The following is a 27,868-nucleotide window of genomic DNA, read 5'->3' on the forward strand; positions in this document are numbered from 1 at the left end:
TCTATGGTTTTAATTACATTTTTGATGCTTGAATTTGTTGCACTATTTGATTTAAATTCATGCATAGATAACTGAACCAAATTTAGTTTTGTCCAAAACTAAATTTAGAAGCCTCTAACAATGGCGTTTTGAACAGGAACAAGGTCCAAATAGCATCATTGACTGTAGTCTTACAAATAGTATTTTGGATAACTATTCCTCAAGCTTTGACAATCTTTCCAGAAAATTTCCAATTCTGAACTCACATTTAATATATTTCAGTTGTATTAGTCTCGGACTGATTTATTGGCAATAATATGGCTAGTGTAGGGGCTTAGATCTTTAATCTAAATTTTATTAATTTATTATTTCGAAATGGCTAAATTTGGTGTGTGCAATACATCCAAGTATAGTACCAATTCAAAAGTCAGTCAACATTGTATACTGCACGTGTGGCAGCGGCAGAACCATGGAGGGCTTGGGACGTACTCCCCCTGAAGGTCGAAAATAGCTCTGCTTAAGGGATGGAGAGTAAGAAATACTAATGGGTGTAGCTTAAGACGTGTGTACCCTTCTACCCCTCTCCCCCATAAATTCTTTATCAGCACCTAATGCATATAAATTGATGTCACTTTTGGAGGACTAGACGACTGGAGCTTCCCCTGAAAATCTGCTAGAGTAGAATGAGCCCAATAATGGTCATAACAATCATTTAACAAAGCATATTATTGTTTTTCCATAAATGATGGCAACTTTATATCTTATTTAGCACATATTAAATTAGACATGAGATTAAAATCTCTGACTTAACTTCTTCTTTTAATCTCCGTCTGCACTATAATGGTGCCTGTCGGCAACATAACAGATTACAGTTGTTCAAAAGATAAAATTCTTCTGACTCGACGAAGAAATGTTTTGTGAATCTCTAATTTTGTCGGAAAACAGTAAATATAAACATTGATTCCTCGGTTTTCCAGAAGTATCGGTAATTGCCTATTTCCTGGTTTGTTAGAAAATAATTACAATTAAATTTGAATACCCTGTTAAGGTTTCTAGGGAGCGATTTCGGAAGGAACTATGGCAAAACTGGTACAAACATTAATATTTTGATGGCAGGGGGGGGGGCAGGTACTGAGGATTTCATTTCGACCGGGATATAAAATTTTGAGTGGGGTGCAAGCTTGCACAAACGTAAAAATTAGAAAATTATTTATGAAGATTAGAATTTACCATAAAATCTGGAAATTGGAGTTATGGGACAAGATTCAAATGGCCATACCCTGTGTGTATGTGTCTGATCCCACTATTAATGCAACTATTGATTGGAAATGGTGACTGATAAAACATATATTTATTTCCTTGAATTTGTCCGCCCAAGTCACGTTCCTGTAAATAAAAATATAAGCTGTTTGGAATTATCTATAAAAGGAAGAACGGTTATTTAGTTCGCAGTTGCTCAATATGCATGAGAAAATTGTTCCAGCCTGAAGCCTCTGTGTCATTTTGGCCGTGTCATGTACCAGTTTTTTTTTCTTCTTTGAATGCAACATGTTGGAAAGATGTTCTGAAAACAATCACTTTGGAATGGAAAGGGTCAATAGGTTGCCAGTACCCGGATTTTGAGTGATTGGTATTTGAATGCCATGGATTGCAACACCCCCTTCATAATAATGTTAAAATAAGGATTTTTGTCCAGATCATAGTCCCGCATGGATTTCCAATGAAGGGGTTGGGGGCAGACTGGGAACTTCTGTCTTAGGATATGAAAAATGCTCATAAATTTTATGATGTTTTAACCTTCTAAAAAAAGAAATTTTAAACTTCTTAAAAAATAAATAATTTTCTAGCAACAACTTTTCCTAACTTCCTTTTCCCTCTGGAAAAGGTCTTGGGGTGTATTTCTTAGCGTTACTTTTGCCCCTGTTTTTCTAGTCAATAGCTCATTTCTCTTCCTTGTCATATGACTCGACAGTTTTTTTCAATAATTATGATTTGTTTCTGGTTATGTGTTATTCACTAAAAGTAATTCAACTGGGGTGATTTGATAGCCTGATTTCAAACGGCTACTATTTCTTCATTTCTATTTAAACCTCATATTCACGTTTAAAAAAGTATTACTCTTTATTTAATGACATCCCTAGATGTTTTCTCTTTGGGGGGAAGTAGCGGAAAGAATGTTTTCAGGGAGTTGTGCAAGTGTGAAAATATGTTTTTTCGTAAAGGCAAAAACTTTTGTTAAAAGTATTAAAATTTAATATCGTGATTTTTTTTTGTCTTACTGGCCGTAAGGTTCCACATTCATCAACTTTCCATACTAAAGAATAAAACCTTTTTATAGGTATTTTGATCGGAATCGGAGCTTCAGGAAATTATGGAAAAAGTTGTAAAAATCTTGCGGTTTCGAGGGGGCGTATTCTTAGCCCTCCTCGCTCTGCGTACGTAGTTGTTAGGATTGTTTTTAATAACCGTTTATGCCAAACCTACTTTATGTATTACGAACAGTGATTGTTTCATTTTCCAAATTCAACCAACCCGATTCAAATTTACCATATTTTGATATGGTAAATTTACCAAAGCTACCAAACAACAATTTAGCTACCATATATTACCAAATATGGTAAATTTACCAAATGTGGTAAATTATTTGTAAATCTATTTTTTTTACAAAAGTATCATCTGTTTTATAAACGAAAAACCTCTTACTTTTTGATTAATTCAAAAACAAAACCCCAAATTAGACGAATGTGCAATTTTACAAAGAATAAAGACAATCTTCTTGCAAGCTACGTCATCTTTTTTTTTTTTTTTTTAAAGGGTTCAGATTGATTAACTATTCTTATCATAAATGTTGTAGTAAAACCATGCTCCTTAGGCACTATTGTTCCTCGCTTAAATTTCTTTTATAATGTTCTATTCTTCAGTTTTAAAGATTTCGTTCCCCAAAATCATGCAATTCACCCACTGAATCAATAAATCAGTTTTGTTCAAATCCATTTGAATCGAAATTGCACTTTGGGAATTCATATTTTCCCATAAAAATATGGGTTATTACTACATGCTGTTGGCATTGCTTATTTCTCCCCATGCTTTTTGTTTCATTTCGTCAATTTAATTTATCTTCTTCTTTTATTTTTATTATTCATAAAGATCTCGTCACATTTATTGGTTATTTGGCTATGCTCTTAAATTTGTATTTAAAAGGAGGGGCTTTTTGTACATTATTTTTTTTGTATCAATAAGTGAATACCAGGGCCGTTTCCTGGATTTTTTTTGGGGGGTGGGGGGGGGGGGGTACAAGAAACTTCAAAAAACGCAAAAAAATTGTTTATATTCATTTTTGTAACGTTTTTACTAGTCGGAAAAATATTTTGGGGGGAAGGAGCTCAAAATCCCTACCCCTCCCCCTGGATACGGCCTTGGTGAATACTATTTGAATGATGAGTTGTTCAGTATGCCGGTGTTGGAAAGCTAAATATCACCTATTTTGTGTCTTTTTTTTGCGTAATTTCACCAAAACTGACAGCTCTTCAGGTATTTAGGTGTAAAAGGTTTCCATGAAAAATAAGTAAAAAAAAAGGTTTCTAAAAAAATAAAAAAATTTACCCCATCAAATAGAAGGAAGGGAAGAATTTAAAACATTTGACTGTGTTGAGTGGTAAATAATTGGGACGATTCAATATAGTGAATATACAATAGCTGGGATCATTACAAAGATTAATGGAATTAATACCCCACCCCCACAAAAAAAATACTGACAGTTTTTTTTACCGTTGGAAATTACGCTAGACGTGAGACTACTATTCTTAATTGTTTACGCAAAGCCTTATTTTTTCTTACCCGTTTTGCAATATCTTCTAGTTCAAGATATTCTTCAGCAGTTTTTGTTCTCTGAAATATGGTAAATTTATCGTCGGAGACAGTTGGCTGGACTACCTATCCAGCTTATGACGTTCAGCAAAAGGAGTCGCTTTAAAGGTTATTGCAGCCTTAGGTCTATAGTTTTTGGCTTCATGTCTGGCAATTTAAATCGTCTCTCGAGTCTTTTAATCTTGGCTCCTCACAATAAAACACCCACAGCCCTTTATGCCTCTTGAGCGATGTTTCCCCCTCCCCCCTTACGTGTTAAGTTTAAAAGTAGTCAGTAAATTTCCTTGGTTACATGCAGAACTAATTTTATGATGGTGGTTCAGATCCATGACCAAAATTCACCAGTAATGCAACGGTTTGTCTTGATGTGATATTTGAAATGAGTTAGCACTAGTGATCAAATGAAAACATTTGATTGAAAAGGCTGAACAGACTTAGAGTTTTCCAAGCCAAAACGGACATACTTATTTAGTACTATATTGCGCACGCTCTCGATCTAGAAATGTTTTCTAGGACAACGGTGATGTTGGGCCTTTTCTCCCTGATTTACGTAAGTTAGGGTTTGACTCAATAAAAGTGAATATTTTTAATACCGTATTCGTCAAAATACTTACTATATGGCTCTAAGTTCACTCAATCTCACTTAATATGGATCTTAGTGGCTTGAATAAGCAAATTCTTCGTTAAGTGTTGTTGTTTTTGTAAGTTTGAAATAATTGCTAACAAAACGCCGTCCTTTTTCTGAAAAATCTAGCTTATCGTCGGTACATCTACACATCAAATCACTGGAAGAAAATGCCACGTCTGTACAGCCTTTGTTTTTGGCTTGGTCAGGACTAAAAATCACAATATGTGATTAAAGTCGAAAAATCGGAAATACTCCCCTGGCTAGTCCGAGGGATTCTTAAATTGTTCTGTTGAATTCCCTCACGTCGAGGTATGTGAGCAACTCTTGACCTAAAAAAGCGATTTTGATCTAATATCATTTCTTGTGCCTATTGTATATTTGCCTATATTTACTCTCTATTTCTTAACTTTCTATTTTAGAATGAAAAGCCTGAAGTGAAGCAAAAATGGGCTTCCAGACTTCTAGGAAAACTTCGAAAGGACATTACACAAGAATGTCGAGAAGACTTTGTTCTGAGTATAACCGGGAAAAAACCTGCTATGTGTGTGCTTTCTAACCCGGATCAAAAGGGGAAAATGAGGCGAATTGACTGCTTGCGTCAAGCGGATAAAGTAAGATTCGCAATTCTATGTGTAAATTAAAACTCCTAGTTGTGCTATTGCCGTAGCCCACGTTATCGTATTGTATGAATAGTTGAAAAGCTTGAAAATATCAACCTTGAGATTTGATTTTTGGATAAAAAAAAGTAATGAAAAAAACTTTAGATAACTACAGGTATACTTAGCAATTTTTCCTTGGGCGAAGAGTATTCGAAATTGAAAAACGAGAGAAGGTTTTAGACAGAAGTATGTATATTTTGCAGTAGTTTGCTGGAATTTCCCAAAATCTCCCTGCTTTAGGGAGTGGGGCATTACTTAAAAAAAAGAGTTAAAAAAAGTATAAAAGAAAGGTAAAAAAGAGTAAAAAAAGGTTAATTACGTGTGAAATATAATAAATTATAAAACGAATCTCGAGATTTAGGAAGGGGGTCATGGGCCTTAAATCCTCCCATATGTGTCTTGGCTGAAGAGGGGACTCGTGTATTTTCCGAGATACGTGTTCTGCCGATATTATGTGTGCGAGATATATCTCATGCAGGAAATTCATAGCCATAAATAATATCTCTTCCCAGCCTTAACAAATTCTCCATTTTTCTACTCCTTATGGCTTTACTAATATATTTGAAAAAACGAAAACTTTGACTCGTTACATTACAATAAATCGACAAATATGATCGCCGAAGGTCAACTTACTAATCCGATTTACTGACCAATTACTGATCAATCTACTGATCATCGACGTATTTACACAAATTGTGTTCCCTCTCGTTACCTTAAAAAGTCGGTCTGAAATCTTGACCCTCTGACTACTAGTATGACCCACAGATCGTCGGTGAACATCTTGATCGAGAAGTAATACCAAGACTCGTGTGTTATTATCACTCATAATAAATATTGGAATTATATATATTTGTTTTTCCTAGCTCATATTTTAAGTTCTTTAATATCGTATTAACATATTTCCTACTTAAATAAAGGTACATGAAAGTTTTATTTCTTGTCCCATTTTCTGTATTTAAATTGAAATGAAGCTAACTCTTCCTAAGCTGAAGCGATACCCCCTAAATGTAGCCGTTCCAGACAATAAATTCGATGGGGGAATCTATTCCCGGCTGCGAAAGATACCTCTTTTAAAAAGAATTTACGTTCGCTAACTCAAAAGCCGATGATTTTCTCTGAGGGTAGCAAATGAACTGGAAACATCCATGGACTGCGGTTCACGGGGCAAAGTACCCAACGAAAAGGTAGATAAGCGGAAATTCAAACATTGACCTAAGTCGACCATGCATGATGATTTTTACGTTGGTATTAAAGATATGAAAATTTAACGGCTCTTTTTTCTTTAACTTAGTTGAATTTAAGAGCTTGACTTGCAACGTGGAAATAACGTAATGAGACTCTTTCGACGGAGGGGTGGGGTTAAATAATTCAATTAGATCAATAGATGATTGTTAGATAAAATAGCCTACGTAAATCAGAGTCTTTTATAAATCATCGTCGATATGTACATTGCTTCAGGCACGTACGCAGGAATTTGTATCGGGGGGGGCAATTTGTTTCGGGGGGCCAAATCCTTCAAACCCATTATTCTGTGAGAAAAATCAGAAAATTATGGGAAAATGAAAAAAATCGTGAGATTTCGGGGGGGGGGGGGGCGGGCCCGGAGGGCCCCCCCTGCGTACGCCCCTGCATTGCTTAATTTAAAGTTAGTCTGAACCTGTGTCGACGTGCATGCCAAATTTTGCGGTGTTTAAAATAGTTATGTACTCAGTATTTGACATTTACTGAAAAATTGTTTAGTAGGGACTGACAATTCGAGGGAGAGTGGGAGCGTAAATAAAAAAACAACGCTTTACAACAGGACAGTTATTTAAAAAAAGGGAAATCGTTAGAATCCTAAAGGTTTAATCCGGACTTACGTACGTGTCTGCTTAGGAATTTTGTTGGGAGCAAAAAAAAAAAAAACGGAAAAATTAATTATTTAAAAAATGGAAAAAAGCGCGGGATGTTTTTTGAATTCTTTAGATTTCAGGAGGGTGGATTAAAAGCATAATGCCTAATATTACCGAAATTGTTTTGTGAAAGTGAATCTTGAAATATTTGGACAGCACCCCTAACCTAACGTAACCTAACCCCCTCCCGCCTAATGTGCAAATATATAGCCCAAATTATACAAGTCCAATGCGTTCTATCACCCGTCAGTTGTCTTTGTGGATATGAAACCGGTTTTCTGAGATCTAACCGAAGCATAATTCTTAAGTGTGTTTCGTTTAATTAAAAAGTTAACGAAACAACCATGTTTACTGGCGTTTTTAATCTAATTTTTTATGCCAAGTCCGCTATTTTGATGACTCAGTACTGCAAAACGACCCTAGATGGCAGATAAGGTTTTTTTTTATTACTTTGATTCCTTTTGACCTTTGTGTTACATTTTTATGATCTTTGGTGGAATTAATGGTGAAAAACTTTTTTGTTTCTTGTAGGTATATGCCAAATTAACTAGGATATATTATCAATAAAGTAAAATTAACTTAGGTCAGTTTCTATTTTTTTGTGATGCTAAAAAGTTGGGGATAATCTGAGATTCAATTTTAACAAGAAAGACCTCCATGTGCAGTTATGCCTTTTTTTTTTTTTAGCAATGGATGCCAAATTAAAAAAAGAAGTGTGGGTGAAAAATCAGCAAAAATGGGCTGAAAAGATATGGCACCAAGTTGCTCAAGAATGTTTATTTTTCCTTTAAAGGTCTGACAGTTTTTGGGAATCATTAGATTATTGATTGCTCACAGTTCAGTGTTGCAACATCTCTGTAAATGGGGTAGTGCCCCAAAAAGTTCATAATTTCATAACAATCTTAAGATAAATCTTAGAAAATTGCGGTTTTTTTCTTGTGAGTATACCTAAGATGTGCCCAGGGGGCAAAGATACCCTTTATGATACCCTTCGTTTATGATGCCCTTCGTTTTGATACCTTTCATACTTTAATTACCGCCTCGCCCCATCTTATTCTTTCTTGAAGGCACTTTTTTAATGTCCTCTAAAGGAATTAGATTTGTTTTTAAGTTTATTTGGCTGGGTAGCATTGGCTAGTTTGCATTTTTATACATAATTTTACTATTAAAGCTTCCTTTTAAAGGCTGAAAACGTAGAATATGGATGTATTTGTTTGAGATAGGTAATTACCGTCAACACTTTTGTTGTATATTACTGTTAGATTATCACCTGGAGTTACAGAGCACCTTTCTTATTGACAGAAAATTCAATCTATATGAAATATGAACCTAAAATAAGTTTATATTTGTGGTTTAGTACTTCTTTGTTTCATATTGTTTTTTCTTTCTCAGATGACTAAAAATTCGGTAAAAGATGTGCTTAAAGATACATTTTCATGTCAGCCCCCACCTCCCGCCTCCCAGAAAAGAAAAACCGTTGATCCCATGTAAAGCTTTAGACCCTGATCCTTTGCATCCCTTATTACCATCTAAAGACGATTAAAGCGCCACTGTCGACCAAGTTACAAAATTCAAAAATACGCCATGTCTGGGGTAGTCCAATTAATAGTGAACGAGATATAGAAAAAGCTTTCCCTTTGCCCTTTTCAATAAAGAATAAAAAAGGAGCCACACTACTGTATCCTAAGCGAAAAAAGGGATTTTCCTTGTTGCTCAAGTTGGGGGACTGTAATTCCCCAAGACAGAGTTTTTGGCTATGATGATTCCAATGATGCAGTTTTCATTTCGATCCGACACCATTTTGTGAGGTTTCAGACTATTTTTTCAAAATTACCTCAAAATTTGGTTCCATAAGAAACTTTTTTGATTAAATGAAATAATAGTTACCGTTCTCGAACCAACTTCAAATGGCGATTCTTTCTTCTTTGACAGTTTTTATATTTTTTATTTTTCGGTTGCTATGGGCTAGTGTTTGTTCTATACTGGATTGCCCCTATAAGCGGCAACGATGATTTTCCTGACTAATCATGGCTTTGATTTGTTTAAACCTGATGCTAATGAAGTCAACAATTCATTCAAGCGTCGTTTTACTGTTAAGTCCAGATATTTTTTCTATTTCAACCGAAATAATTTTATCTCATGTTCTACTGGTAAAACACTTGATTGCATTCAATCCAAGTTTTACCTAAGTCTAAGATAAATCTTCCTAGCTTCCGCATTTCTTCTAGTTTTATTGGCTTAAACTTTCTCTAACTTGGCTATAACTCCTTTCTATCAATGAATTGTTTTTGTTGCTACTTTCCCAAATCTTTATTTTTACCGTAGACTTGTCTTTTTGGGATCAACATTACTACTGTTTGGAAACATTGTTGTCAGTACTTGCCAGAATCGTTCAGTGGTTGCAGCCTTGCCAATGTGTCTGCATGCAACAAGTTCTTGGACGTCAGTTTTGAAAAATTTGCCAAAAATCATCCCTCATTTGAGGCCTGTTTGGCTCAAGCGGGGAAATTCTTTGGACTCGATTTTGATAAGAGACTTACTCTCCAGCTGGCATAGGACTTTTTTTTTCTCCTGTCGGCTGTTTAATGGCATGATGGTTTTACAAAGTTTGAGGCACCTGGAGGATAATTGAATATGATTGTATTTTCTATTTTAGTTAATTTAATATAATCCATATCATTGTGGGTGATAACAATTGATTATTATTAATTATTTATAGTGGGGATTTTTAAACTACGGATAATAACGGGAATTCCTCCAAATTGATCATCCTCTTAAGAAAATTAAATAAATTAAGGCATGGGGTATTTTTTTCGGTAGAGTAAGCTCGTCCTCCAGTAAATCCTCTAAAAAAAACTTTTTTCTTAATTTTTTTTTCAGATAAACTTCACACTGTATCTAAACTTATAAAAAAACATGTCGGAAAATAAGGCGAACGTAAGAGTCTGTATCGCTTCTAAAGTTTTCAGGAGACGACCATGATAAAATTTCGAAAAAAAGCCGGCTAATGCCTATTTCTAGTATTATACCTAGTATAACCTGTGAGTTGAGAGGCGCGAGAGGTGTTCCTCTAAAAGTTACAAAGGACGATAGCAGCAAAATTTTGTGAAAAACAGGTTAAAGTGAATAAAATGAGGGTATCTGGGGTCTAAAAGTCCACCTTTCTTTTTTAAATCCAGCCTTCAAAATTTTTTCCAAATTTACTTGAGCAACAAACCGTCAAAAACTTTTTAGCGGTTTATGTGTAATTGGTATGATATATTAAATTTTGCTTTAGAAATATTTCAATTAATTTGTGATTTGGTAAAGTTATAAATTATACTTGGCTAGTTGTGATTATTCTGTTAATTGTGCTTATTATATAGCTAAACATTTTACGATCCCGTTAAAACCAATGAATGCTACGGATTTTTAACACTACCTCTTCAAAAATTATGAAAATATTTCCCAATAGCAAACAAATTTAGAGGTATCTTTTCAAATTTTAGCCCATCTTATTTTTTTCAGAGATTTGTTAATGTTTCGTCTGCTTCCTGGGCATGTCTGATCTCAAGACATATGCGGGAGGGGCTCAAATTTCTTCAAAATTCTTTTATCAACTTGTTTTGTGTTAGATTTACGTTTTTTACGGTGTTTTTTTCTGAAGCTTCTCTTGGTAGGGGGCTCAATCTCCCTTCTCAAGTACGTTTACCTTCCCATAAACAAATATAAAAAAAACTGTTACAGCCGTATATTTGTTTAATTCGTTATCAAGATTCTTTAATCATGCAACCTAGAAAGCAAAACAAAAAAGTGTGATAGAGAGGGAAAGAGAGATAAGCAGAGATAAAGAGAGAGATGAACTAAATGAAGAGAGAGATGCAAAAGATATAAAGAGAGATGAGAAATAGATAAAGATAGAGATGACAAAGGGATGAAAAAGAGATGAGAGAAAAGGGGGAGGGGTACATGAAACTATAATCGTAAAAAAATAAAAATAGAATAGAAATCAAGAATATAGCTATAAAGCACCTAAAAACAGATTTTAAACATCGTTTTGTATTATAGGTATGGCGTTTGGATTTAGTAATGGTCATACTGTTTAAAGCAATTCCGTTGGAAAGTACAGACGGGGAGAGACTGGAGAAAAGTCCTGATTGTCTTCATCCGGGACTATGCGTTAATCCCTATCATATTAATGTTTCCGTCAGAGAATTAGACTTGTATTTGGCTAATTTCATTAATAGCCATGGTAAGTAACGCTATTCTCTTTATTGGTTTAAATACGTCTGAAAAGAGTTCCTTCCTTATATTTTCTTGTATTCTTCCGAAAACTAAAGCTTAGAACTTTAGTTGGTATTTATATATTTCATATTTTGAGTGAAGCCTTCTTAAATTGAGGCTCCTTTGCTAATAAAGCATACAATTTAGAGGGGCTTGATTTAAGGGATGCTCAACTTTGAGGGGTTGCTTTCGGCGCGTATTTCCAATAGTTCAATAAAATTTGCTATTCCAAATTAGGTTCTAAATTTCATCAGTTCAGGAGCTCCGATATCTGGGACATTATACAAGTAAGTTCTGCGGCAATCGTGGTTGCGGTTTTTTTTAATCCCCCCTCTTCTTTTAATTGTATTTTTCTTTTTCTCTGAAACTAGTTTTCGTTAAAACTCGTATCTCTCATGTCTTCTAATATCTACTAATTTTTCTTATATATTTTTTTATTTGCTTTCGCCTCAATGAGTTTTTTCCCTTTAGCATCAATCTTATGTTTGTTTTATTAAACACATTTTATTAATTAGTTTTATTAAACACAAAGCTTTACAAAACCAGGCAAAACATTTCAGTCAAAATAGTTGCATCTCGAGGCAAAGTCATGGCTATTCAACATGCAACTATAAGCACCTCATTTCAAAATTCAGTATGCACCTCAGAATTCAATATGCACCTCAAAAATTAACTTTAATCTTTGTACACATGATAAAATTAATATTTGTCCTCTTCTTCTTAAATGTCATAGTTACTGCAATAATTATGGTATGCTTCAATATTTTCAATGCACTTTTCAAGTAAATGCTTTTTTACAATCTTTTTTCTCCCCATAAATAAACAGATGGAAATACAGACTAGACTTGAAACCCAGCAATATTGTTCGTAAAAACAAAAATAATATAAAATTGATAGTATAAAAATAGTATATAATAGTATAGAATGAAAATAAAATAGTATAAAATTAATAGTGGAGGGGGGGGGAGGGTAGTTCGAAGGAATTCCCAAGGCGGATGTTTCGAATTCCAAGACCATAGTATTTTAGCAAAAGTGACTCTGCTTTTTATCTTTATTTTATAAAAACTCTGCGGCTAATCCTCGGCTAGGTCTTACCTCCAGGACTCCGAGGGGGGAACAAGTCTACAGAAACTGTAAGGCCCATTTCAAAAAATTTGTAAAATCTAGCCTAGCTTTGAGCTTCAGGTCAATATTGTAGGTTTTGAGCTTTAGGCTATCGCCCATTCTTTAACAGCCTCTTCGCCTTCTCCTCACTTTTTGGACGCAATTGGTGATGAAGGTGATAAGAAGGAGACAGATAAAGTTAAGCTTCATTGGAATATAGATGAGAAGAAACTCCCTGAAGGAAATAACTTGTCTTTTTTTAGCTGCTGTTGTTTAATTACTTTAAATTGTTTCGATTGCAGTATGCTTTCTCACGGCCACCTTTTTTAATTATAGTCTAAAGTTAAGATTACATCTTACACAAGGTAGATAATACTCCAGGAAATTTTCATTCATTATTGTATGTTGAGACATGTATTTTCGGGCCGTACAATGGGCCATTCTGGATTTTACTACTAAAATTATCAAATTAATTTTGGACTGATACGTAGGATTATAGCTGCACCTTAGTTCTGGAATTAGGTAGAACACTTTTATCATCTGCACCATAGTTCTGCATTAAATAGAACAGTTCTTATGATGACTTCCCCCCCCCCCGTAGTTGTGGTTCTGGCTTCTCTTGCGTCCGGAAAAAAAATTTGATTAGCCCTCCCCCCCCTCCCCCTCTCCCACAGAATCTTCAGGCCAAATTTTATTAAAATTTTCATGTATTCAACAAAATTATTTTCAATTTATTAATTAATTGATAATTCATTTTTTAATTTTTAAAATTTACTATTTAAAATATTTAATTATTATTAATTATTTCAATTATTATTATTGAACTATTATTATTTTCATTTATTAACTGTGCCCTCTACTTAAATTTAATAAAAATAAGATTAACAAAATTGTAAAATGATTATAAACGTTAGATTATGTATTTAAAATTTCTTACAATTTCTGGGCCCGGGGCAAGTGCCCCCTAGAACGCCTCTGCCCGCCACCGTAACTTTCTAGCCGCCGTCCTTGAACTCTTATCTGGTTTGCGAAAAGTTACTAATTATGGTAATTAGTATTACTGTGTAAGTACAGGCAAAATATTAAAATGAAGCATGCACGGTTGAAATCTCAACTTGCTTTATTTGGCCGTTGATGTGATCTTCTATAGCTAAGAATTATATTATTTACATTATTTCTACAGTTATATTTGTTTTTTTATTCTTTATATTTCTTTATATAATTGTTGAGTTTCCAACGCAAAAGTTATTGATATAATATAATGTCTGTTGGAAGCCCCAAAAAACGAAAATTTGCAGATGCAGCTACTATAAATGATTATTCTTTGGAACGAACACCTTAACTATCAATAAATCAATCAATCGACCTTTTATTTTTAAATAAATGAGCAAACGAAGCAATTAACATGAACATTTCGACTTAAAGCAATGCTTGTGCGAGTCACACCTGATATTGGTAGACAAATTTATATCACACTATGACATGAAAAGAGGAGAGCTAATAACATAAGAGAGGGATAAAGAATTAGAAAGGAAAGAACTGAGAAGATGCGGAGTCAGAGAAGGAGAGTCAGAAGATTAGATACAAAAGAAAAAATAAGACATTAACTCATGCGAGATCAAATACTGTGTAAGAGAGGTAACGTTTTTGGAGTGTGCGAAATGATTTTATGGATTAATAGATTCATTAATTGAGTTCCATACAGAAATACTTCTATAAACTGGAGAGTGTTGAGACCGTGTAAGCCTTCTTCTCGGTAGCATAAAATTGTACTGGTTGCTGTGGAGAGCTCTTCCTCGATAGATTGTGCTACAAAGTTCGAAGTACCTGGAAAGACCTTGAAGAATTCTATTCGATATTGCCGAGTGCTAAACGCAGATTACTAACGTTGATTATCTCTGTTATATCTATTGTTCCAGTGTCTCAGTATAGGTCTGTTGAGGGGTATAGCCTGGGGAGGCAATATGTGGCCTTGACTGCACGGTTTTGTGATCTCTTTAATGATTTTAGATGAGATTTGAATGTATTGCCCCAGACAGAACAGCAGTAGTTCAAGTAGGGGAAGACAAAAGCATTATAAAGCATTTCCATCGTGTCAGCACTTAGAAGCAGGCTAGCTCTAATTGAAATTGGTGTTTGCCGTGAGACTGTTGAAGACAACTGGATATGTGATATTTGAACGAAAGAGAGGAATCTACGATTACACCGAGGAATTTTGTGACTGTGGTCTGAGGAACGGGTCTCCATTGATTGATAGTGCGACAGTGTGAGACAATGAGGAGTTTGAAGGAGCGAAGACTATGATGCAGCTTCCTCAGCTTGAGAAGTTTGAGAGGTGAAGACTATGATGCAGCTTTTTGTAGCATTTACCTGTATTTTGTTACGAAAACACCAGTCAGATATTTCGTCAAGAGTTTTTTTGGGCAAACTTGATAATATGTGTAAAATTCGATAACCAGGACTATTATTTGCGAAAACACCAATACGAACAACGGAACCAATGGCCACTGAAAAATTGTCTACAGTAGTCAAATCTAAACACGTATCAAAAATGAAAATGAAGAGCAAAGGCACGGGCGGTTAGAAGATATGTGAAAACGACAATTAGAGCGTTTTAAAAATGAAAATGAACATCAAAGAAATACGCGGTTAGAAGAATTACGACACTAAACAAGTGAGGGAGTTAAGAATGAAAATGAAGAGCAGCGACTCAATGAAAACCAACCAGGACAGCGAAAATCAAAACGTGTCAAAATTCAAAATGATAGCGATGATGATTGGGTTTGGCACTTCGACATGGATAAAGTCATCAATGCCTACCATACCTTTGTTAAAAGAAACAAGGCTCGGCGATAGGTATTTCATAATGAAGAGACAAGCCGAGGTGTAACGAAGTAAAAAAATTGAAAATGATAGCGATGATGATTGGGTTTTGGATTTTGACATGGTTAAGACCATCAATTCCTACCATACCTTTGAAAATCAAAAATATGGATGGGATAAATCGTTGGAAGAAAAAGAAGTTTTTGTCCCACAACCTGAACAATTAAAAGAAACAAATGTTCGGCGATATGTCTTTCATAATAACAAAAGACAAGCCAAGGCAAAAGAAGAAGTTTTTGTGCCACCGCCTGAACAATTAAAAGAAACAAAGGTGGTCGCAAATGCCTTTCATACCTTATAAAATTAAAAACCTGGACTAGGTAAATCGTTGGAAGAAAAAGAAGTTTTTGTCCCACCAACTGAACAGTTAAAAGAAGGCAAGACTCGGTGACATGTCTTTCAACGTAACAAAACACATGCCAGTGCGAGCTTTAACGTTCCAATAAAAAAAAATGTAGTTTTACACAAGCGATACTTCTAACTTAAGATCCGTTTGGAGATCATGACATCACTAAAATGTTCAAATGTTCTGTGGTTAAAAGACAAGTGACAGTGAGAAGCAAGCATATATATATATATATATATATATATATATATATATATATATATATATATATATATATATATATATATATATATATATATATATATATATATATATATATATATATATATATATATACATATATATATATATATACATATATATATATATATATATATATATATATATATATATATATATATATATATATATATATATATATATATATATATATATGTTTATATTTATATATACTTGCTGCGGCACAGTCGCTGCAGTAAGGTTAGGCGACAAGCTTGCTACTTGTCTCTGTAAATATATCTATATATATATATATATATATATATATATATATATATATATATATATATATATATATATATATATATATATATATATATATATATATATATATATATATATATATATATATATATATATATATATATATATATATATATATATATATATATATATATATATATATATATATATATATATATATATATATATATATATATATATATATATATATATGGCGACAAGCTTGCTACTTGTCTCTGTAAATATATATATATATATATATATATATATATATATATATATATATATATTCTTTATATTTTTATTTCTTTATGTATATTTATTTATATTGTTTCTAAGAATCTATATTATTTCTCTGCTTCGTATTTTAGGAATATGTCATATCTCTTTTAGTGAATATCTCTTTTATCTCTGTTAGTGAATAACATTTCTGGTTTTCTTTGTTATTTTCTTTTAAAACGATGATGCTCATGTTGTATATAACTTCACGTATCCCTTCCATCCCCTGGAACGTAGAAACGATGGGCATTCGGGCCGTTCCCTGCGAAATCTCGACATTTTTGCGAATCACTTTATTATTTCCGAGACCTTCCCTGTAATTTGCCCATTTTTTTTATTTTTACCCCCCCCCCCTCCCTTATCGTGCTTGTGTTTGTTTGTTCAATACTATCTAAGGAAAAATAAAATGTCTAATTTTGGTGCCTGTCCATTTTTAAAAGGTCTTCTTCATATACTTGAAAAGCAGGATAAATATTTACTTTCTTAATCCCTGAGGTGGTTTCTCTAATTGGTTAAGAGGTTAGGTATTATTTTTAATAATCTTCTTTCGAGTTGTTCCCTTGGCTGTACTGACTTTTGTTTTTATTTTAATATTTTTTTCTTACTAGAAACCTTTAGTGTATGAGGGGCTGCCAGGTCATGCGCATAAATTTACTAAGGGGTTGATGGAGGGCGGGGTATTTGAAGGAAAATATAAAAACAGACAAGTCATAGGAAAAATATTTGACAAAATGCAAAAAATAACAAAATCTTAACATCTGTCAGGACATGGGAGATACGCCCTAATAATTCTCTTCTTTTGTACGTGCCAGGTGGCCGCGAAATTTTTGTTTTCAGATAGGTAAGATTTTAGAACCAGGTTTTTTTTTTCTCCAAGGAGTGTATTATATTTCTTCAGAGTGATCAGTTCGGACCTTTTTATTATTTTTCTCGTCTTTCCTTGGGGGATTGTAATTACACCCACCTATGGATTAGCCCAATCTGAAGCGTTTTTTTATTGGTAAAAAAAAAAATTCACGCTGATTTAAAATCTTTATGTTTTTTTTTTTAGTTTTAGTTATGTTGGTTTGTATTATTTAGCTTTTTTTTGTTTACATTTAGCTTTTTTTTTATTTAGCTTTTTTTTTGTTTACATTTAGCTTTTTTTTTATTTAGCTTTTTTTTTTTACATTTAGCTTTTTTTTTTTATTTAGCTTTTTTTTTTTACATTTAGGTTTTTTTTTTTTTAGCTTTTTTTTGTTTACATTTAGCTTTTTTTTATTTAGGTTTTTTTTTGTTTAAATTTAGCTTTTTTTATTTAGCTTTTTTTTGTTTACATTTAGCTTTTTTTTATTTAGCTTTTTTTTTTTTACATTTAGCTTTTTTTTTTATTTAGCTTTTTTTTGTTTACATTTAGATTTTTTTTTATTTAGCTTTTTTTTGTTTACATTTAGCTTTTTTTTATTTAGCTTTTTTTTTTGCTTTTTTTTTTGCCTGGTATTTTTTTAATGCAGAATAAAATGCTCAACTTAGTATTAAGAAATCCATATTGATGTGGTCTTATTTGTAGGAGAGTCGAAAAAAATATCCTTGCTTCGAAAAGACAACTGGTACTACTACTACCAAAGTTGTCACAGCGCCAGTGTGCCTAAAGTCTACACAGCTGCACACGCTCCTCCTCCACCATACTGCACTTGGAGCTTGATTTTTTTTCTCACACCAATAAATGACACGTATTTTAGTTTATTATGGGTTGTATTTCCATCGTAGATCGTGTGTCACACTTGGAAGTATGAGACATAAGTCCTTGACTGGAGTTCTTAATAAATTTCAGCCCCCTAAGTAGTAGATAGAAATCATAAAAAGGATGTGCGTTATTTTTAGTAAGCTGGAACTGTGGTACCTAAGGAAGCTGAAAAATTAACTATAAAAAAGGAAAGCTTCAAGTCGCCTTTTCTGTTGATAGTAGTTTGATGCGCTACTATTTATTTTATTTTGGCCGAAATTGCATTTTTCTTTTTGTTTACTATTTCAGATGCGCTTTCTGGTATCTGTGATAATGGCGAGAGAGAAGAAGATAGAGCTCTAAAAGGTAATTCTAGTTTACTTCTCTCTTTCTCTTTCCCCCTTGCCTTTTCCCCTATCATCCCCTTCCTCTCTCTTTTCCTTCTATCTCTTTATATATTTATCTATCTTGCTTTGCTTTTTATGCTACCTCTTGCTTGAAGTCTAACCCACAATGATAAAACTTGAATTTTAAGTATTTTGTTAGATGCATCACATGGTTTTGATCGTGGTATGTCAGTTGGTGGCGTATGGGAAACTAAATTGCGTATCATTTTCGATTTGTCCTGACTCAAACCCAATGTAAAATAGATAGTTTAGAAACAAATGTATTGACAACAGCAAACCGCAAGCAAAAAATAACAAGGTTGTGTCTCCTGGCAAACTACAAACAACTGAATAGGAAGCTAAATCAACACCAGAGCGTTGTTTGTAACCAAGGTTGTGTCTCCTGGCAAACTGCAAACAGCTGAATAGGGACCTAAATCAACAGCAGAGCGTTGTTGTACCGCCACAGTAACTTAGAATCAGGTTGTTATGGGTTTCTTGTATTCTCGACTTGATGTGTTTGAAGTTAACCAAACGTGTTTTCTTTTTCTAGTTTCAATACTTTGAGATCTAAAAAAATAAAAAATATTAAAATGTCTAGTTTCAATGTCTTAAAAAGCGTTATTATCGTTTGCACGTGTCTCAAAAACGAAAAAAGACTGTGTCTGTCTAGTCCTTATAAATCTAGTGATGGATTTGCAGCCTTTGTGATTGTGGCTAGGGGGAAGATACAAGGCTCTTAGAATCCTAATAAGGTCAACCATTTTAATGTTAAAGGGGTGCAGTAATTTTTAAACAGGGAGGGGGCAATACATCAGACTCACACGTCGCTATCTCCTGACGTCGATTTTCCAAGAATTTTGCTATAAATTTACTTGTCAACTTTTAAGGCGAACATCTTTAAACAACATCTCTTTTGCACAGCTAAATACAAGTTCTTGTATTCAGTTGTTTGTGCAGGATTCAGTAATGCAGAGTAAAATGCATAATTAGTTTGAAGTAATGTATATTTTAATATATTTTATTTTAACGTTTTATTTTAAATGAAACGTCGAATACAAAAATTACTTGGTGTTTAAATGTTTCAAACTTTTTGACGTTAAAAAAAAACAAACGTTGGATAAAAAAAAATATAAATTGTTGAAATATTTCCAATTTTTGACGTACTTTTAAACTAATTGCGTTTTTAAGATGCTTGTTTTATAAATGAAATTCAGTTAGACTGCGATGGTTTCTGGAAAAGCTGTTTTTTCGTAAAGAAAGGTAAAAATGAAAAGGGAAAAAAACCTTAATGAGAGGTAAATAGAAGTACTTTCCAAGTATGAAGATTGAGATCCCAAATACGAGGCAGATGGGGCGAAGTAATTTTTCAAGAAAAAGCCTCCCACTGCTTCCAGGTGGTAGTTCCAGGCGCCAAATTTCCAAGAATAACATTCAGTCGAGCCATTATTTAGTAATATCTACTAGAAGCTTTGGTAAAGCGCTTAGCCAGGTGGAAACCGGCACATGTATGTTTTTTTCATTCTGAAATGCGAATATGGGAAAGGTGATAAAATGTAACAGATGGGTTTAATTACAAATGTCTCCAAATAATATGAAACGACAGAACTAAATAAAAAGTGATAAAGGAAAAGATATGTGTGTTATTATGTTTTGACTTCTTTTTTCTTTGACAAGTTTGGCTGACTTGAATTGCGAGAATTTTTGCGTCTAATCCGTTCTTAGAAAAGTCTCGTTTACATATTGGTTTACACTGAAAGGCCTATGTGTATATAATTTTTTTCGATTAACCGCAACATTTTCCCCAAAAATGTAGGCTAATACAAACAAGATGACGATTTTTAATTAGTTGCAAATTGTAAAACTATTTTTTATATTCAAACAAAAACAAGTGTTACTTCTTTTGTTTTTATTTTATAACCAGATCTTGAGCCCTTTTTTTTTTGGCGCTGCACCATTCCATTCAGCTTGAAAAACTGCATATGGAAGCAGCGTTAACTAAACCTTGCCCAAAATATGTGAGGTGTGCACGTTTATGTTAAATAGTGGTATGTTAAATGTGTGAGGTGCGCATGTGAGGTGTGCACGCGAGGACAAGAGATCAAGTATAATGTTTTTTTTTATATATTTTAATATTCCAGATAAACGTGGCATAGCTTCTAGTCTTGAAACTAACTAAAGCCTAGAAATATATAGGCTTATTTTCCATTTTTTTTTTTTTTTTTTTTTAGATAGATAGATATATTTATTTTCCATATACAAGTAAAATAATTACATAACAATCTACAAATCCCCACAAAGGCTCCATGGCCGGTAGGAGGGGGATTATGAAAAGATCAAATAAACATTAAACATTTAAACGCTTAATATTTAAACAATATGAACATAACATTAATATTTAAACATATAAACATAATCATTTTAAATTTTAAAATTTAAATCATTTGCTTAATAAAAAAAAAAAAAAAAAAAAAGGAGATTTCACAAAATAAGCTTTATCAAATTACAATGAATCACAACATTTATAAAAAAAAAAGGAGAGTTCACTAAATAAGCTTTATCAAACTACAGTGAATCACAATATCTATATATATAAAAAAAAAAAAAAAAAAAAATTAAATGAATAAAACTATTGGCAGCAGACAAAAGTAAAGAAAATTAATCACATGAAGACAAATATTTTTTTACTAGTCTTTTGAAGGTGCCAAACGAGTGGCATTCTCGAGCCGAATCGGGAAGGGTGTTCCATGTCAAATGACACGCAACAAGAGGATTAAAATCGGATCTTATTGTTGGTGTATGGGGATATTTAGATATTTATTTGGATATTTAGAGAACTACAGAGTTGATAATTTGACTGATCAGATACAAAAGAAGACTTAAATCTAAGGGACCTAGGAATATCACCATGGAGCTGAAGAAAAGCGAAAGACGCACAGGAAAGAATATAAAGTTTTTAATATGAAGTAACGGTTTAGTTGCCGAACGATTTGAATGTACTATTTAAAATACGGACTGTCCTCAAATCAAACCAATCAACCAGTTGTAAAAGTTAAGAAAAGCGACAAAGCAGGTATATTCTTATATACCTGCAATATATTATATAGGTATATTCTTGCAATGTACCCCTCACCTGACAGGGAACATTTTTAAGAAGTTCCCGTGTAGTTTAAGAGGTTTAATGGGTTAGCAAAATTTAGTTTAAAGTAAGCTGAATAGGTTTCTAAAAAAAGGGGGGGAGTGCTCTGAGACAGAAAATTTTGCCGTTTTAAGGGTGTAAACCATATGTTTAGAGATTTTCTTGTGAATGCATAAAATTAAGTCAGTCAATTGTTTCATGTCATCATCTAAATAAAAATGAAGAAATGGAATTTATCAATTTGAGCTCTGAACTGTCGTATCAGAAATTTCTTGGGAATACTTTCCTTGTGTTTTGCGGGGCTTGACTGATTTTCGTTTGAATTGATTCTTTGCTTATCATTATGGGTATGATTTTCCGCAATGATCATATTTGTTTTCCTTGTTATGGTCAGCATAGGTACAGACAGGTGTCGAATTTCCCTCCGGCAATCGAATTTAACGCCATATGCAGAAAAAAAGGGTTGTGTGAGTGAATATTCGGTTAGCTTTCGTTTTGGATAGAGTTAATTAAAAAAAAAAAAAAAAAAAAAAAAAAAAAAAACTGCGTTTGAATAAATATCATCTAAGACAGGGTTGCTTTTTATCATTTTAGGGTATGCACCAAGTTTTGCTGGAAATTTGCTAGGAATAAACAGCTTTAGTTAGTAAATTCTTTCAGCCGAAACAAGAGTCACGAAGTATTATTTATAATTTTGAGCTCTTACTTGCTCTTATCAGAAGTTCCTCAGTAGCATATTCCCTGTTTTTTTTTTCGCGAGGTTCCATTGATTTTCGTTCACTTTCGCTCCTCATTATTGGTATGATTACTCGCAGTTATCTTAGATTTCTCCTTTGTCGTTGTCAAGCTAGGTTCAGACAAATGTCAAATTTCGCTCCGGTAACCGGATTTTACGTGGTCCGAAAAACGCCCCGTGTGAGTGAATTTGCTTCCGTTTTGGATTGGAGTTTAAAAAAAATGTGTTTCTTTTGGTTCAGTGCGCTGTGTCTAAGACAGAAATGCTTTTTGTCATTTTGGAGTAATCACCATTCTTCTTGGGAAATTCGTTGTGAACAAACAAAGTTAGGTCAGTCAATTCTTTCATATTATCATCCGAAAGAAAAATCAAGACTTAGAATTTGTTCATACCAGAAATTTCTTGGTAACATATTCTTTTTTTGTGGGATCAGATTGATTTTCGTTTGAATTGAGTCGTTGCTCGTCATTATAGGCGTGATTTTTCCCAGTGACCTCAAATTTATCCTTTGTCATTCTCAAGTTAGGTTAAGACAGGTGTCGAATTTCGCTTCGGTAACCGGATTTCACGTCGTTCGATAAAAAATTCTGCATGTGGGCGAATTTTCACTTCTGTTTAGATTGGAGGTAAAAATTGTGTTTCTTGTGATTCAGTAAACAGTTTTTATGAAAGAATACTTTTTGTCATTTTGGGGTTATGATCATGTTTTGTGGAAATTAATTATGAATAAACTAAGTTAAGTCAGTCGATTCTTTCACACTTATCATCCAAAACAAAAATAAAAACCTGGACTTTATCAACTTGAGCTTGAAATTGCTCATGTCAAAAATATGGTGAGCTACATATCATCTACAATAAAAAAAAAAAAAAAAATGAAGTAAGTTTTTTGATATTAGTTCCTAAAATCTTTTAATTATAATTCGTTGCTGCAGGCCATCAATGAAAAGCACTTCATAATGAACATTTGGAAAACAAATTGTTTTCAAAGATTTTTGATCTAAGATAACAATCTTTAAGCAGAGGGAGAAAGGTTTATTAGTGAAAATAAGACAAATAAGGATTACAAAAGCAGCTGTTGTTAAATTTATTATGACATAATTTTTGAATTCATGAGGGATAAAAGTCCAAAATTTAAAGTAAATGAAATCCTTTCTTTATAGTGGCGAAGTTAACTTCTTTGCAGTTTACTTATGTTCTTTTCATGCTTGCATCAATTATTTGAATGCGTGATTGTAGTTTATATGTTTTTGTGATAACAGAAGATCAAATTTTTTTATGGTATTTTTGTTGGAGTAGGACAGTGCCGATGTGCGGATACGACAAGATTTCTAGTCATTTTCAGAATAAGCCCTTAATTGTCACAATTATATATGTGATCAAACATTTCTGCTTTTTGTCTTTTAAATGTAGTGCTATTTTTTAAACAAAGGTATCTTTTTACCGTTTACTTGCACTGTTTTCTTAAGATACCTTCTTAGTTATCTTAGGGTACCCTAAGATAATATTTTCTATGGTACCTTGTAGGCATCTTGAAATATTCTAATACACCTTTTCTTCTTCTTAAGTACCTTTTCTGATACCGTTTTCCAGGTACCTTTTCTATTTCTGTTGTTTTCTAAGATCTCTTTTGATCATTTAGATTTTAATAGTTAGTTTGAAAGAGATGGTAAATCATTTGTATTTTTAACAATAAGAAATAGCTCTGGATTTATAGAAGGAATTCATAAAGATTGACGAGGGTGGAGGCGGTCGGTTTCAGAACATCGATCTAAATTTGAAGCTCCGAACTGGCGGTGTAGGTGCCACTTGGTTGGGTTTTACAAAACGTTTGTAAAGAATCACATAACATATATTTCATCAAAATCATGTAGCCTATTGTAAAGAAGGTTTGAGGTCGTGTTTTAAAATCAATGGGGTGTAGGAATGGAAAATGGCTAAGAAGCTTCGATGCAAGCACGAATCTTTTTGGTACTTATTTAGAATCCAGTAAACACACGATAAAGACCGCATCGAAATGTCAAAAGATGCTATATGAAAAATAAGTTTTTGGTGCCTAATGAGTTATTGCTCACTCCGTGACAAAGATTTAAACTTTAGCTTTTTGGGGTTGAAGGGACAAAAAAGGTACCTAGGTTATATTTGGCTACGTATTTAATATATGCTATGCTTTACCTCCCCCCCCCCCCTAATGTGTAAATATTTAACCCTCTGAACTATTATATTTTAATCCTATTTTGTTTTATTTCATAAGCATTAACGAAACTTCACTTCCCGCGTGTTTACCGGATTCTAAATAAGTACCGTCCTTTTTTATAGTTAGTAATTTTTAATTAATTGCAATGCTGACCATTAAAATATAGTGACACCTAAAATATACACTACTCACCAATATATTTGATATCGTGGCAGTTTTCTTCCATGATTGTTAAAAATAATAAAACTCTTTTTTTCATTTGAAGAACATTGCGTCAAGTTTCTTCATAATGCTATGCTTTCTCTCCAAGAGCTCTTTTCCACAAGATAGAAGCTCAGATTTATTTTTAGACGCACCAAACCAGTCTCGTCTCTTCACAAGTTTTGGTGGAACTTTTTCGTTGTGCTGTTGGGGATTTAAGTTATTAATTATTCCTAAGATATGATGAGTTTTGACATTTCACTGTAACGGGAAAGGTGATGTGACAGGTCAAGCACGAGCGGGGTCGAATATATTATTCGAACTGGGTTTGACTAACAAGTAAACCTAACCTGAAGCATGCCAACACCAGCCATACTATTGCCATAAACTAATCTCATTTGATCCCTTGAACTTATTTAAACCGTTTATTTTATGTATCATGTTCACAGAACAGAGAAATTACGCGTTTGATTTGTATTTTTGTCGACGGTGCACAGGGTTGCGAAAGGGACACTACTGCCTTTTTGAGGATTTTTCACGATGGGTTACACCAGGGCACTTTGGGGTCTAACAAGGCCGCTTTTTTGAAAAAAAGACACTTTGTATTCTTGTTTTCCAAATGAAGCCTCGTTAATTTTGATTCTTTTTCTTTTAGTACAAAAAACTGCGTGCGCTTTTCATGTTCATTATTCTTTTATTAGTTAGGGATTTTTTCCGCTTCCATGGCGTGCTCATTTCCTTTGACGTCTAAGAAATTACAACTCTGTCTAAAATTTAAACTTGAAGAAATATGTGACGGACCAGCTAAAAAAAAACAAAAAAAAAATTATGCAAATAGCTAGAACTATAGATCTTGATTTTGAGCAAGTTAAGTCAAGCTGCCAGTTTTCTAGAGGGACACAAAGTGTTCCTGTTTAGCTCATTTTGACACTTCGTTCCCAAAAAGTTTTGGCAACCCTGACAGCATAGTGTTCGATTTGTTATCTGTCGACATAGATGCCGTCTTTTGACGATATGAAAAAATTGTATTTCTCTTCCCCTATCATCAATTTTTTTGACAAAAATGACGGATTGAAAACCATATTAGGAAATTGTAATAGTTATGTCGACAAAGCTTGAATCCAACAAAACATGGGTGAACCTAGCTTAAAAATAGCTACAAAAGTAGATCAAATATACCTTCAATCTTGCTGATTTTTTAATTTTTTTTCAAACTAGGTGCACGAAACGAGCTGACATTATGGCAGTAATGTAGGTAGGACAGGGGGCGCTGAAGCAGGATGGTGTGTGGTTTCGTAATTAGTTGCTATGTGCAAACCATGGAATTAGAGAAAGTGGTATGCGTATGGAATAGGTCGGAGGAAAACAAGAGTCGGATCCGGAGACACATGATGGAGGGTCGAAGGCGCCAAGCCGAATTATCAATGACCTACTTTGACAAACAGAACAAAACATTCTTATTCGATAATTTTATCATTCTCTTTTGTCCTTGGTAGGCCATGTCTTGAAGCTAAAGTTACCGGTTTGGCCCTGTTTTATGCTTGTTATTTATTGTTTGAATCGGGTTATTCTCTTTTTAAGCAAGTGTGTATGTAAGATTATTATCATGCATTTTATTATCTGCCTGAAGGACTTATTTCTAGTTTTACCAGAAGACTTTGACCCCTGGATTTTTTTTCTATGCTTTAACGCTGGACTATTTGAACAGGATCTGCCCAAGATTCTTGGGTGTAACTAGGGGGCGAGGATGGGCATCGCCCATCCTCGCCCCCATTGTTGCCCCTCCTTAAAAGAAAATACTCAATTGTGAGTGCAAAGTCAAGTTCTCGCGAGATGCTCTACTCCTTCCCCTAGCTGGCCGATTGCCTCGAATAGAAAAAATTGCTGACTACACCAACGCTTGGAATACTTTTTAGGTTGAAAATTCTTTTCGCTAACTTCTATATTTTAGTCTATATATCCAAATGGTGTGTATTAAAGGTCTATAAAGTTGCCTACTTACGGAAGAAACATAAAAGTTAAGCTCGTTGCTAATATTTGGTTAACAATTATAGTTAAATGTCTTTGTCGGTGGTTGATTAACTGGTCACCTCAAAGGCACAGTCTTTTTTTTATTTTATTTTCTTTTAAACGTTTTATTTGCCAACATTTCTTGGAAGTTACTTCTTGAGAGTTGATAAATATACAAGGGCCCAGTCCTTAGAGAGGTAGTGGTATTATAGAATTTTTTTCTTGAGGGAGGTTTCAAAATTAATTAAAAAAAATTTCTTAATCCAGTGTTTTTTAATTTTTTTTGGGCAGAAACTTCTTTCTTTTTTTTCATTATTTTTCCAGTATGCTTTTTCATTGAGGATTGAACAACGGCTGATTTCCATGTGGTTCTTATATTAGTACTCTAAAAACATGAGATTTAACCAAGGTAGTTTTCCTCACTTTAAAATAAAGAAACCAATTATAAATTTTACCCTTAAAAAGAAGAGTTATATGAAAACTAATGGGCATAACTTTTGACTGTAAAATAAGGCTAAAAACAGGACAAATTATAAATGAAGCATTTTTTCTAAAAAAAACCTATCCGCTATAATTCTCATTATTTTGTCTGTAATAATCAAAATTAAATTGAATTCCACACAAACCAAATAGTCATAGCTTTTATTTGGATGTGTTCCTTAGAGTATAGAGTATGCCGGCATAAATCTTAGCAGCGAGAAGCCAAATGGTTCGCTCTATGAACAGTTCCGCTTATCTGAGAATGTGTCGTGAATGAGGGATTCAAGTGGTGGGGTATATCCTCAGGATGGAAAAAGACTGTTCCCCAAGAAAAGTTCTATCCTATACCCTGTAAGGGAGATACGAAAAGGCAGGGTGCCTCAAATTTTGCCGGAACGAGTTTACTAAAACCGAGTGTCTGGGATTTGTGTGGTGATGGCCAAAGTAGAAACGTCGCACAGCGTGGGATGGAGTAGTGCTCCTTTGTGAGTTGAACTAAGGCGGCTTAGTGTTGCCATGAATTTGCACAGTATTTCTTTTCAATTTTCTCCTTTCTTGCAACACTGTTTTTATGGACTGATTAGTGCATCGACAG

At 33.5% G+C, this 27,868-nt stretch overlaps 1 protein-coding gene across 7 annotated transcripts in view; it reads left to right on the forward strand.

Annotated features, from left to right (window-relative positions):
• The window catches only part of NfI (Nuclear factor I), a 166,178-nt gene that overhangs the window by 69,877 nt on the left and 68,433 nt on the right, over positions 1–27,868 (forward strand). For all 7 annotated transcript variants that reach the window (XM_089100368.1, XM_089100365.1, XM_089100370.1 and 4 more), the window contains exons 4-6: positions 4,894–5,085; positions 11,073–11,256; positions 18,437–18,493. In XM_089100368.1, the coding sequence (XP_088956494.1) occupies positions 4,894–5,085; positions 11,073–11,256; positions 18,437–18,493 (433 nt within the window). The remainder of the gene's footprint in view (positions 1–4,893; positions 5,086–11,072; positions 11,257–18,436; positions 18,494–27,868) is intronic.

Source organism: Artemia sp. Qi Xiang Cuo, chromosome 14 (assembly GCF_049724085.1).
Source record: "Artemia sp. Qi Xiang Cuo chromosome 14, ASM4972408v1, whole genome shotgun sequence".
NCBI classification, from domain to species: domain Eukaryota; kingdom Metazoa; phylum Arthropoda; class Branchiopoda; order Anostraca; family Artemiidae; genus Artemia; species Artemia sp. Qi Xiang Cuo.